General features: G+C 35.3%; 1 protein-coding gene across 1 annotated transcript in view; it reads right to left on the bottom strand.

Annotated features, from left to right (window-relative positions):
- The window catches only part of LOC135196907 (juvenile hormone esterase-like), a 462,912-nt gene that overhangs the window by 218,538 nt on the left and 230,881 nt on the right, over nucleotides 1-13,493 (bottom strand). Inside the window, exon 5 of the mRNA XM_064223722.1 lies at nucleotides 3,650-3,861. Within this exon, the coding sequence (XP_064079792.1) occupies nucleotides 3,650-3,861 (212 nt within the window). The remainder of the gene's footprint in view (nucleotides 1-3,649; nucleotides 3,862-13,493) is intronic.

Raw genomic sequence — 13,493 nt, 5'->3', positions numbered from 1 at the left:
TACAATTTACGCATAAGGAATGACTGTCGTGTCTTAGGGTACTCATCCTTTTCTTGCATTGTTGGCAAAGAAGATACGTTGTTAAACTTCCGCTCGTCGTTTTCTGTGATGTCGTGGCCGAGGATGCAGTAGTCGTTGTTGTTGTCATAGCCTGTGTTGTTTCTTCCTTCGCAGAATCCCTGTCTAATGACAAGGTATCAAGAGCAATCCAAACCGTAATCCAAAGGAATGCATAATTCGTCACCAAAATCAATCAAATCAAAGGTGCAAATGAAGGCCGGGGAAGACCAAAAAGGAGTTCGCTGTGGATACATCTGTACTCCACCGCCAACGATAAGTGATTGACGTGAGAGGGCAGGTGTGACCAGCCCGTGCTACCTGTGGTGGGCTGGTAACTAGGTAACAAGGGTGTTTGCCAGGAGATTGGCAACACTGATCGTTTATTTTCTCCCTTTACTGCCGACTGGACGTATTTTACGCCGACATTTTTTCTCTCTCGTGTGCCGACTGGACGTATTTTACGTCGACATACAAAAGTTTTTTTTTTTAAATTCGTGGAAAAATACTTACAGGCCTACCAGCCTAAAACTTTTGAATCACGCGCCTTGGGGGATGCTGGGAGTTCACGGATCAAGGTGTTGTTTTGTTTACAATCGTTACGCAGGCGCGCAAGCGCGAATTTCTTTCTTGCCGCACTAAAAAGTATCTGTGACACATCTCTGAAATTATTTCGTCACTTTGACATAATTTTTGTACCATTGTAAATTAGCCATTACATGAAGTATTATATATGAAAATGTGCACTTTTTATGTAGAATACAACAATAAAATACTTATGATTGTAGCTTTTATCAGTTTTGAGATATTTTTATATAAATAACGATAATTGCCAAAATTTCAACCTTCGGTCAACTTTGACTCTACCGAAATGGTCGAAAAACGCAATTGTAAGCTAAAACTCTTATATTTTAATAATATTCAATCATTTACCTTAATTTTGCAACTAATTGGAAGTCTCTAGCACAATATTTCGATTTATGGTGAATTTATGAAAAAACTTTTTCCTTACGTCCGCGCGGTAACTCTTCCGAAAAAAATCATACATGCGATTGTGGTAATGTTTGCACCATTTTAAAATTAGCCGTTATATAAACTTTTATATATGGAAATGTGTGCAATTTCATGCACAATACAACTAAAAACAACCCATGGTTGTAGCTTTTATCAGTTGAGATATTTTCATATAAATAACGATAATTGCCAAAATTTCAACCTTTGGTCAACTTTGACTCTACCGAAATGGTCGAAAAACGCAATTGTAAGCTAAAACGCTTATATTCTAGTAATATTCAAGCATTTACCTTCATTTTGCAACAAATTGGAAGTCTCTAGCTCAATATTTTGATTTATGGTGAATTTATGAAAAAAATAACATTCTTTACGTCCGCGCAGTAACTTCCGAAAAAATCATACGTCCGATTGTGGTATTGTTTGCACCATTTTAAATTAGCCGTTACATAACGTTTTATATATGAAAATGTGCGCAATTTCATGTAGAAAACAAAAAATATTTGAAGGTTGTAGCTTTTCTTATTTCCAAAATAATTGCATATAAAAATATATATATAAAAAAATTCGACATTCGGTCAACTTTAACTCGTCAGATATGGTCAAAAACTGCAATTGTAAGCTAATACTCTTACAGTATAGTAATATTCAATCATTTGTCTTCATTTTGAAAGAAATTGGAAGTCTCTAAGGACAATATTTAGATTTATGGTGAATTTTTGAAAAAAATATTTGTTTACATCCGCGCATTACGAATTCATGCATTATTTTGTGATAATATTTTCTCTGTGTTGCTTTTATCATTTTACAATGTGTTATATACCAAAATGATCGCAATTTAGTGTACATTACAATGAAAAAAAGTAACTTGTTACTTTTAACCGTTTTGCGCACAGAGCGATTTGAATACAATTATATATGAAATTTCGTTTTTGCACTATCATATATCGCATTATTTATATATGATAATGATAATTTTTTTCATTTCTGATGGTTGCATACTAAACTTCAGCCAATGACAAAAAAGGAGCCAAAAATGAACTCTTAATCTTGAAAACTAAGCACGCTGTGATTTTTTGAAAAAAATATATTTTCCGCTTCGGCACACGGGAGACAATTCTTTTTTTTACCGCTTCGGCGTTTAAGGGTTAACCAAAGATTTGGTAAATTTTTAATAAATGAGGGTTCGGGCTGGTAAGTGACCAGGGCTTATTCAGGTGTTCAGGGGGTGTATTGCAATATACCCTATACGTAATATATTTTCATACACATTTTAAACATAAAAGCACTTTTTTTTTTTTTGAAGAGTGGCAGGCAACGGCTTACAAGAACGAACATGAAAAAACATTGTATTTATAACGTGAAGGGCAGTTTCAAAAGCTGCCTTAGTATCATATTTCTGCACAGAAATAAAAATACCCTATACATAATACATTTTCATATACATTTTAAACATAAAAGCATGAACATTTATATAATAGACACATCAATCGCTAAATTTCCACTTTCTTTAACTATATTTTCAGATGAGCGGCAGGCAGTGGCCCACAAGAAAGAACAAACATCCTCTTTGATAACGTGAAGGGCAGTTTCAAAAGCTGCCTTTGTATCATTTCTGTGTAAAAATAAAAATATCCTATAGGTAACACATTTTCATACACATTTTTAAAATAAAAGCATTAACATTTATAAACTGACACATCCATAGCTAAATTTGCACTTAAGTAACTCGATATTTTCCGGATAGAATAGCGTCAGAGGCATATATTTTACCCTAATACCTATGTAATAACTTTCCATAAAATTTGTTAATATCATTTGCATAACCTTTATGGTCTGAACATGATTTCTACAAATGTATGAACTCATTAAGACATAACGGCGCTAGCAGCGCTGTTAACCAAAAATTGTGTGGTAAAAATACCTTAAAATGTCTTATTTGTTAATGAATATTTTTTACAACAGCCGTAAAACCGATTCGCTGCCAAGCGATTGTGCCGTTAACCATAGGCCGCCTATATATATACTGCAGACCCTCCACGTAACGCAGACGGCCAGATATAGAAAAATGAATAAATGACATACTACTTATCAGAGATTGTAAGTCTGGCCAACAAACATGCAATTTCAAGTGCTTTAATTCTTTTTTTTCCATAAAATTGAGTAAAGAAAATATTTAGGGGCCATTTACTACATCTGCTGTAATGAATCCACCAAGAAAAATGTTGCCAAATGACAGTTTAGTGAAAAGGATATTTTCTCAAAATTCTAGTTCAGTCACAGGCTTCTAGTTCTAACAGATCAAATTAATTTTATTTTTCTATAAGTAAAAATGCTAAGGCAGTCCCCGGGTTACACCAGGTTTGGGTAAGTTGTTCCAGACTTAAGGCACTTGCATCATGGCTCTATTAACCTGCTTTACAGCAGTGCTGTTTACCCATACTTACAGCTCCATTGTTATTTTTCCCATTATAATTACAATGATTTGGGTTAAGGCGATTTTTAGCTTACAGCGGGCTGCCGGGAACGGAACCCCCGTCGTAACCCAGAGACTGACTGTATTTCTTTTTAAATAACTCACCAAAAAATGTACATATGAAGTTGTTAAGCTCTCAGCAGAGACATTCTTCAAGCATCTGAGAAGATGCTCCGAATTAGGAGCATTTTCTGAAACATCAACTACACAGCATAAGAATTTTCTAGTCAACTCTGTAGTTACAAATGCATGATGTTTTCTTAGCATCCTAGGACACAGCGCTGATCCAGACTGAATAATAGCACCAGTGAAGAGTCCTGGAAAAACAATGATGATAAAATTATGAAAAAGTATCTTGACACTGAAAACTTGCTTTTACTTGGAAGTAATATACATTCATATAAAATATTCAAAATATTTATTTAATCAAACCACAAGTACACAAAGCACATCCATGACAAATGCACTATGCAATACAGTACTTAATTCACATTTTCAGATTCCTAAATAGTGGTACTAGTTCCATTAACATAACTGGGTACATTACGTTATGTTCTGTGTACAGTACACATGTATAAAAAAAGGGATGTTAGTTTCACATCAAAGCAGCAGAACAAGAAAGAATTTTACATTTCTGTCATTTTCAGTAACATCAAGAACACTCAAGTTACCCAAGGTCTTCAATGGCAAACTGGATCATTCATGTGCAGTCAAACTGCACATTAAGAATGTGCAGAACAGCGCCAGAAGGTAGGTACTTTTGTTTAAAAGTAATGTACTGTACTCTGTTTGTACAGTACTGAAAAATTAGTTTTGATTTAATAAAAATGCTTCACTACTACTCATTACTTTCACAGCCTGACTAGCAACTTGTGCAAAGGAGACAAGAGGAGAAAAGTGCTGTTATCATTCCTACACAAAGGAAACAGAGAAAAGTGCTGGTATTATTTCCACACACACAAAAAATGGAGAGGACCATCATGGAGTAAGTACTACTATAGCAGATTCACATCAACCGTGCATTTGATGTCTAGGCCAGTCCCTCACGACGCTCCTAAATCAGGGGTGTCGTAAGGGAATGGCCTATCAAATGCACAGTTGATGTGAATCTACCATAGTTTCTACAGTAGTGAGCACACAATTCATAACTCTAGGGCTAAAAAGGAGTCATCACAAGAAGAGTACAGACTTTGTAACACTTGCCCATACTGTGGGTATAAATGTGTATGATCCCAAATTTCAAAAGATACCCAAGATGAGTTACTATAATTACAGCATCGCTAAAGATGAATCCCCTGAAGCAATGCCCCAAAATGAAAAGGTAAAACTAGTCTTGCTGCCAGAAAGTATGTGACTCCTTGAAATCCTTTTGAAATCTTAATATTTCTAGATCAAAACATCCACCTCATCTCGATGACATTCATCAAAACTTTAACCTTTGTGCTCATGCCTCTGGAGACAATCTCGATCCTCTAGCTCATCGACAAGGAGTAACTTCCACTTTCCAAGTCCTTTAACTTACGGCTGCCATTGGTAAAGCATTTGATACTACAGACAGTTCTAGGAATTAAGGGAATTTTAATTATAATTATCCCATTACGTAGCAAGATCATGGCAAAGGCACAGAAAAGTAATTTGATTGCATGAATGGCATGTTGAAGCAGCACTTTAATGTGGACTAAAATCCTTATTGCTTTAGATGAATCAAAGAAAATGTTATAAATACAAACTTAAAAAATAAGACTTGCAAATAAGCTTGGAGAAAAGATTTCTCAAGACTATGTACAGCAGTGTATGGAATTCAAAATCTCTCTTCTCAATGTATTCTTTTTTAACTTGTAGGCATTTTACAGCACCTACAGACCAACATTAAAGGTGTTGCAATACTCTAGTACTCATTGTGTAATGCCAATTGAAATTATTTAAGAATAAGGTAGATGCAAAATTCGTGGCGATGGGGTCCCAATCAAGTGAATTTTAAGTATGGGTGCTGGAGGCACTGTTGTTTCACTTTTGCTGCTAGCCCTCCCCATAGATTTCATAACGAAAAGTGGTAAAACTGATGAGATTAGTATGATACGTGTCATATGGGCTCCCGTGGGCATCTTAAAGAGTTGGAAGACCCAGATCTACTTAGCTGGAAATTATGGGAAAAGATGCTGGCAATTTATGAAGATCTGTGGATAATAAATGCACAAGAGATGTGACTAGCGGAATTTCAGAGGTCCCTCGCATATCACAACACAGGTGGTGTTGGTGATGAAGTGGTTAACCTATAGAAGTTGAAAGATTAGACCATGAAAAAAATGACAAATTTTCTAAGATAAATTACATTTTTCATAGCTACAAACCTAGGATCTTAACAATGGGATGATTTTTCTAGTGCCTAGCTGGATCCGGTTAAACTGCAGATGAAAAGCAAGGAATCTTGCGAGATCTGGCAAGCACGACATTCCAACTGCAAGTCTTGTGGGGGAGGTTTGTCGCTGAAAAAGCCATAAAACGACAACATGGGAAACCTTGAGTACCCAAGCGCGCACACTGTTGAGGCAGAGAAGGAGTAGAAGAAGCCATAATACACGCGCATGCACACACATAATCACAAGTGAAAACGGACAATAAACCGGGTAAAAGGCCAAGAAAGGGTAACCACGACTCTCACCCAGGCAGTTAAGAAAAAGACTGAACGTTGTGGGTGCGTGGTTCTTGACCACTTTTCACCAGATATACATGCGCATTGCCAGATCTCACAAGATTCCTTGATTTAACCAGATCCAGCTAGGTGCTAGAAAAATGATCCCATTGTTAAGACTGAAGGTTTGTTCGCGTATGAACAAATATTAAGTAATGGAGATCTAACTGAAACAAAGTGCCAGAGCTCAAGGGGAAGAACAAAGTATGGGAAAAAAGAATGAAGACTAATTTCACCTAGCACAATTTCAAATTTTCTGGGTCATCGCACCAACCTGATGCTGCTGGTTGGTGTTAGTACCTGTGTGTGTGCGTACATTCCCTACACAACATGATCGCGGTTATCTTTTGGTTTGTAAAAAATTACCGAATGCAGTAAAAATGAGTGTAGCATAAAATATAAATAAGAAAATCACGAGCGCAACAACACGAAACAAAAGCTGTAGTATTTTCTAATGCCAGCAAATGAGTTTCTAAGTTTCCTACTTACAGGATTGTGTTTATCTTTAGGGTTGTAGAAATACAAAGTGATAAAATACGTAAAAATATGAGAACAGAATACAATACAAAAAAATCTAGTGTAACATGAACCAAAATAGGTCGTAGCAAGTTCTCTGACAACATGGAACGAGTTTGTGATTTAGTACATAGCCTACGCACTTAATTTTGTTTATCTTTAGGGTTTTAAAAATCTAAAAAATTAGAAAACTATGTAAAATCAAATGAAAATACAGTGCAATAAATAAATTTCAAAAATCCTAATCATAACACAAAACAAACCACAACAAGATGTAGCAAGTTTCCAGTACCAGCGAATGATTTTGTGCGTTCGTACGTATGCTAGGCATGCAACTGCACTTATCTTTAGAGTTGTAAAAACAAAAAAAATAGAAAATACAATAAAAATAAACATGAGAATAGCATAACACATAAAATTAAAAAAATCATATATGCATAACATGAACCAAAAAGAGCAGTAGTAAGTGAATGAGTTTGTATTTGCATGTACAGACAGTATGCACGGATTACATTTATCTTTTGGGTTGTAAAAAACCATGAGAAAATACAGTCTATATAAATTATAAGCATAACAACATGAACCAAACCAAGCTATAACAAATATCCCGATGCCAACCACCGAGTTTGTGCATTCGCACATACCTACACACAAGTACGTATATATCAGAATGGTGTAAATTAAACATTTTAAAAATTCATGAGCATGAAAACACAAACCAAAACAGGCTGTAGCAAGTTTTTTTTATGAATTTTGAGTTTGTGCGCTTGTACTTACTACCATATGTGCACAATTGCGGTTATCTTTTGGCTTAAGAAAAAAAAATGAAAATAGCATAAATAACAAAAATCCAAGTTGAAGAAAATGGGAATCCTGACAGCTCTTCACCTAACATGTAAATGTGCTATTTGCAAATTCCAGCTGTTCACCTTGGAAAAGCGGCAGTGATAAACTTTCCTGTGTAAGTCAACATTATTACCAGCACCACTTATTTTGCCTGTGCTTCATTAACATTTCACTTTTTTATTTGATATTAGTTTCTAATCAACCAACTTTTACAGATTTACAGGGTATTTTAAAGGTGTGATGAGGTGGTTAACTGTAGGGTTAAGTGTATTCTAAGCTAGTCTGTAATCTGGAAATATCACTAATCCAAGAGAGTCATTAATTTAGTGCCCTGAAGGTCAAAATGATGCCGAATCATGATGGTCTACCTATATTAGGTTTAATACTGCTCAGTTTGCTAGAGGTTTCATCTCGCCCACAAGTTGCAGAATTTTCTGATCTCCAAATGTTTAAAAGCATGGAAAAAATTCTTTCCTGATTTCTGCTAACAAATCCTGAATTAGGGTGTATCTCTTATTTTCTATTCCCTCATATTTATCACCTTTCCTATAACTTCTCTTCCTGTAGGATGACTACCCTTCGAAGCCCCACTCAGGTTTATTTCCATTTGGAGCCCTCTTGGGCTTCAAGTCTATTAACTCTGCCCGACAAGGATTTCAGTTGAAGACTTAAAGATAGGATACTTTGTAAATGTAAATATAGAAGTAATTTTCTCTTCTGCTTCTCAGATCATCCTAGGGTGGACTCAATCTGGAGCTGAGGACTTCTCTACACTTTCTTATTCCAACTTTCAATAGTCAACCCCCATATTTGCAGGGGCTAGGGACCACAACCCACAGCAATTGCTGAAAATCCATGACACCTTGGAGCCCTACCTCTAAAAAGACTTATATGTAACTGTCTATTTCAAGCCAATCAGCATCAAGGAAAGCTGGTACCCTATTGTGTGATTGACTTCTTCCAGCCGCCAATAGCTGTTAATACACTATTAACAGTACAGTACGTACACACGGGTAAAGAAAAATTCATTCACAAAACTTGGTTTATAGGAATATGTTTACAGTATCAAGCGATTAAAAAAAAAAAAAAAAAAAAAGAAGATGCAAAGTATAGGAATTTTAAGCCAATCAGCAACTACTAGCAGCACTAAACCCTGCTCTGTGATTGGCTCTCCTAATCCTTGCAACCAATAGCGTGTTGTGCTACAAGCCCATCAGCACAGAGGTAACATACCCTTTATTTATAACTAGCTCTGTGATTTGCTATTTCTAACCCTCCCAGCCCTTCTCTCTCTCTTCTCTCTCTCTCTCTCTATCTCTATGCTCTCTATCTCTCTCTCTCTCTCTCGCTCTCTCCCTCCTCTCTCTCTCTCTCTCTCTACTTTGATACTCTGCTGTTTACATTAACATGTGAAAATTAGTAAATCACTTGTTTATCTTACAAAACAAACATACATTTGCATACTCAGTGAGTGTGAGGGGTGGGCACAAGGGCTCCATAGCTCTACATGAGGTACTATATGCTGCCAACAGATCTGGAAGGATTCCAAGGCTGAGAGGGACACACTGCTGACGGAGCAGGAGCAGAAGACAGGAGAAAAAAATGAACTTGCACACTACCTAAGCATCATGTTAAAAGTTTTGTCTTTGGCTACTTCCAACTCTTTTAGCCAATAGCCTGTCATCACGAAGAGAGAGAGAGAGAGAGAGAGAGAGAGAGAGAGAGAGAGAGAGAGAGAGAGAGTGAGAGAGAGGAGGACGAGAGAGAGAGAGAGAGAGAGAAATAGCTTTTTTTCAGTTAATAAATCGACATAAAAGGAATTTTCAATTAATATTTGATTGATATTTTGCTGTTTTTGCATCAATATTACTTGAATATTGATAAATTATAAATCATACACATGATACATTTTACATATGCATTAAAATTCTCTTATTTCAGAGAGAGAGAGAGAGAGAGAGAGAGAGAGAGAGAGAGAGAGAGAGAGAGAGAGAGACCTTACATCTTGTTCGGGTTGCCCAAGGTCCCTCAGTGTGAGACACCTCTAATGTCTACCGGAGTTGCTAGTGCATTTTCCGGTATATTTTACATCTTCCAATCTTGGATGGTCTGGGATGCAGCCTAGATATTTGTCGAGCTAATTCTTTAACACATCTATGCTCACTCCTGATATATTCCTCAGATGAGCTGGCAACGCATTGAATAGATGCTGCATTGTCGATGCTGGTGCGTAGTGGATTAATGTCCTGTGTGCTTTCCTTATTTTTCCTGATATAGTTTTGGGCACTATTAATCTACCTCTGCTTGCTCTTTCTGACATTTTTAGCTCCACGATGTTTTCGACAATTCCTTCTATTTGTTTCCATGCCTGAATTATCATGTAGCGTTCTCTTCTCCTTTCTAGACCATATAATTTTAAAGATTGTAGTCTTTCCCAGTAGTCAAGATCCTTAACTTCTATTCTAGCTGTAAAGGACCTTTGTGTACACTCTATTTGTGCAATATCCTTTTGATAGTATGGGTACCATATCATATTGCAATATTCAAGTGGACTACGAACATATGTTTTATAAATCATAATCATGTGTTCAGCTTTTCTTGTTTTGAAGTGCTGTAACATCATTCCCATTTTTGCTTTACATTTTGCCAATGGAATTGCTATTTGATCATTGCATAACATGTTCCTATTCAACATCACACCAAGGTAAAGCTTTAACTGCTTCCTTATTTGTGATTGTCTCATTATTAGGTCCCCTATATGCATATAGCTTTCCTTCTCTATCTCCATAATTTATTGATTCAAATTGATCAGAGTTAAATACCATCCTGTTTACCTCTGCCCAATCATATAGTACTTTAAGGTCTCTTTGTAGTGCGTTCCTATCTTCATCACAATTTCTCTACTTATTGTGTCATCGGCGAAACTACTCACTACCGAGTCCTTAACATTACTGTCTATGTCTGCAATCATAATAAAAAACAGTAATGCCGCTAACACCGTACCTTGTGGCACATCAGATATTACCTTACCTTCATCAGATTTCTCATAGTTTGCAATAACTATCTGTTTTCTGTTGTGTAAACATTCTTTCAACCATCTTCCCACTTTGTCCACTATATTATGTTTTCTAATTTTCTTCGCTAATATATTATGATGTACCTTGTCAAAAGCTTTTGCTAAGTCTAAATAAACCACATCTGTTTCATTTCTGTTTTTCATATTTTTGTATATGTTCTCGCGGTTTGTGGGTTTGTGTACTTTTTCCGGGTACAAAACCATGTTGTCCTATATTAAACAAATTATTTTTGATTAAATGTTTCATAATATTTTTCTTCATTACCCTTTCATATACTTTCATAATATGTGATGTTAGACTCACAGGTCTATAATTACTAGCCTCTAGTCTTGATCCACTTTTGAAAGTAGGGGTAATATGTATATGCTAATTTGTGCTCATCATAAACCTTGCCTGTATCTACACTTTGTCTTAATAATATTGCAAGTGGCTTAGAGATAGAATGAACTACTTTCTTTAACAAAATAGCAGGGACACCATCAGGCCCTGCTGCAGCTCCATTTTTAATTTCATTAATAGCCTGCACAATATCAGCTTCATTAATATCTATGTCTGATAAATATTCACTATTTTCATCCCTTACTTCTATATTATCTTCATTATCAATTCTAGGGGAGAATTCTCTTATATCGTTCTGCCAATATGTTGCATATTTCCTTTTTTTCATTTGTTAATCTCCCTTCTATTCTTAGAGGGCCTATTTCTATTCTTCTTTTATTCATCTTTTTCGCATACGAGTACAATAGTTTGGGGTTTTGCTTGATATTTACTAGGGCTTTTTCTTCCAAGTCCTGTTTTTCATTTTCTTTTGATTGTATTGTCTCATGTTCTGCATTTTCTACCCTACTTTTTAGTTCCATCACTTTCCATGCATTTTTTTCTTTTGCATTCTGGAACAAGATCCTTCTGTCTCTTGGTATGAATGAATGATGTTTACTTTTCTTCTTTGGCATATATTTATCCACTATTTTCTCTAATATTTCATATATCATCTCCGTATTTACCAGTATATATCATCACTTACGAAAATGTTATCCCAATCTTTAATTCATTTTTTTCTGACCATTTTATATTTTTACTGTAGAAATTGTATTTTCCATATCCTTCCCACTTTTTCATTTCTTGCTTATCTTTGTTTTCACTTGCTTTAGAATGGACTGTTAATTCTATGACATTATGGTCTGAAATACTCGCATTATAAACTATTATTTCTTTAACAATTCATCTCGTTCACAAATACTAGGTCTAAAGTATTTTCCGTTCTTGTTGGCAGGTGATTTATTTATTGAATGTTGTATTCGAGTAGCATATCTAATAGCTTTTCGAATTGCATCTTATCTTCTGCACTACTATTACTCTTTTTTTATATGTATAAATACAACCACAATCTCCCATTCGTTCTTTCCAGTCTATGAAAGGAGAGTTGAAGTCTCCAGATAGGAGAATAGTCCAGTCCTTGTGATTTCTACATATATCACCCAATTTTTCTATTATTGTGTCAAACTCTAAAGTATTAAGGGGTCTATATATTACTATATTCATTAATTTTTCAGATTCAAATTCTACCGCCATTAGTTCACATTCCGAGTTACTATATTTCTCATATATTTTTCCTTGTTTTTGGTCTTTCCCATATATCGCGGTTCCCCTTTGATTCCTATTTTTTCTATCTGATCTATAAGTTTGGAACCCTTTTATTTGATCATCATTACCAGTATCTTGGGAATACCAGGTTTCACTTATATTCATTATATCTATTTTCTTTACAATTTGGGTTAATTCTTCTAAGGAGTCTTCTTTTTGAGTTACTCGTAACTAAACCCTGCGCATTCATCACTATGATGGTTTGCGTGTTATCTCCTTCATTTAATATGGGTAATAATAAGGATTTTCCCATGACTCACTCTTGTTCTGGTATGTTGTTGTTTTCTTCATTTCCAGAAATTCTGACATTAAAAAATCCAACTTTTCCAAAATATTTGATCTTCCTTCATCATAATTATTAATTTTGTGTCTGAATCTGCAATTTTCTCCGTATCTGCACCATCCCCTAGCATTGTAAAAGCAGTATTTATCTCTTGAGCTCTATCTTGAAGCTGATGCTTGGAAATTCTTTGCCGACACTCCATATCACAGTGATGGCTTGCTTTTTTCCTTCACCTCATGTTCTTTGTTCCTCTCTTTGTTTCTTTTCTATTTTGGATTTTATTATTTAATTGATTTTGATTCATGGCTACAGGGTGCATATATTTACATTTCTTGTCGAACTTACATCCTTTTCCTTCTCTTAGGTTTATGCATATTTATGGACGTAGATCTCTACATTCATCCCCATAGCCGTCTAGATATGCACATTTACCATAGATTTCATAGTTGTGACATACCTTGGGATGTTTGTAGTAACATCTTTCACCGAATCTGCAATTCCCTCTTTTCAAAAGGGTGCAGACCTAGTCTTTCTTTTCTATTTTTTCTATCTCTATCCCATCAGTATGCAGATCTGGGTAAAGCCTCTTTGGGATTTTATTTTGTGTTGTCATGTCATAATTTATTTCTTCGTATGTATGCTGCTTGATTGCCTCATATGTATTATCTATGAGTATCTCTGCATCCATACTCTTGTCTTGTTCTTTGTTTTCATTATTTTTTTTGTCAAAAGAGAGAGAGAGAGAGAGAGAGAGAGAGAGAGAGAGAGGAGAGAAGAAAATTTTTTTTATACAGTACATATTACATGACAAACCCTGAGATTTTACAGAGATATGTGGTTGTTTACATTGATATTAATATTGTAAATTAGTACTGTAAATTCATTCTTTTA

This window comes from Macrobrachium nipponense, chromosome 18, assembly GCF_015104395.2.
Source record: "Macrobrachium nipponense isolate FS-2020 chromosome 18, ASM1510439v2, whole genome shotgun sequence".
NCBI lineage: Eukaryota > Metazoa > Arthropoda > Malacostraca > Decapoda > Palaemonidae > Macrobrachium > Macrobrachium nipponense.
This window is presented reverse-complemented; position numbering and strand designations above follow the sequence as displayed.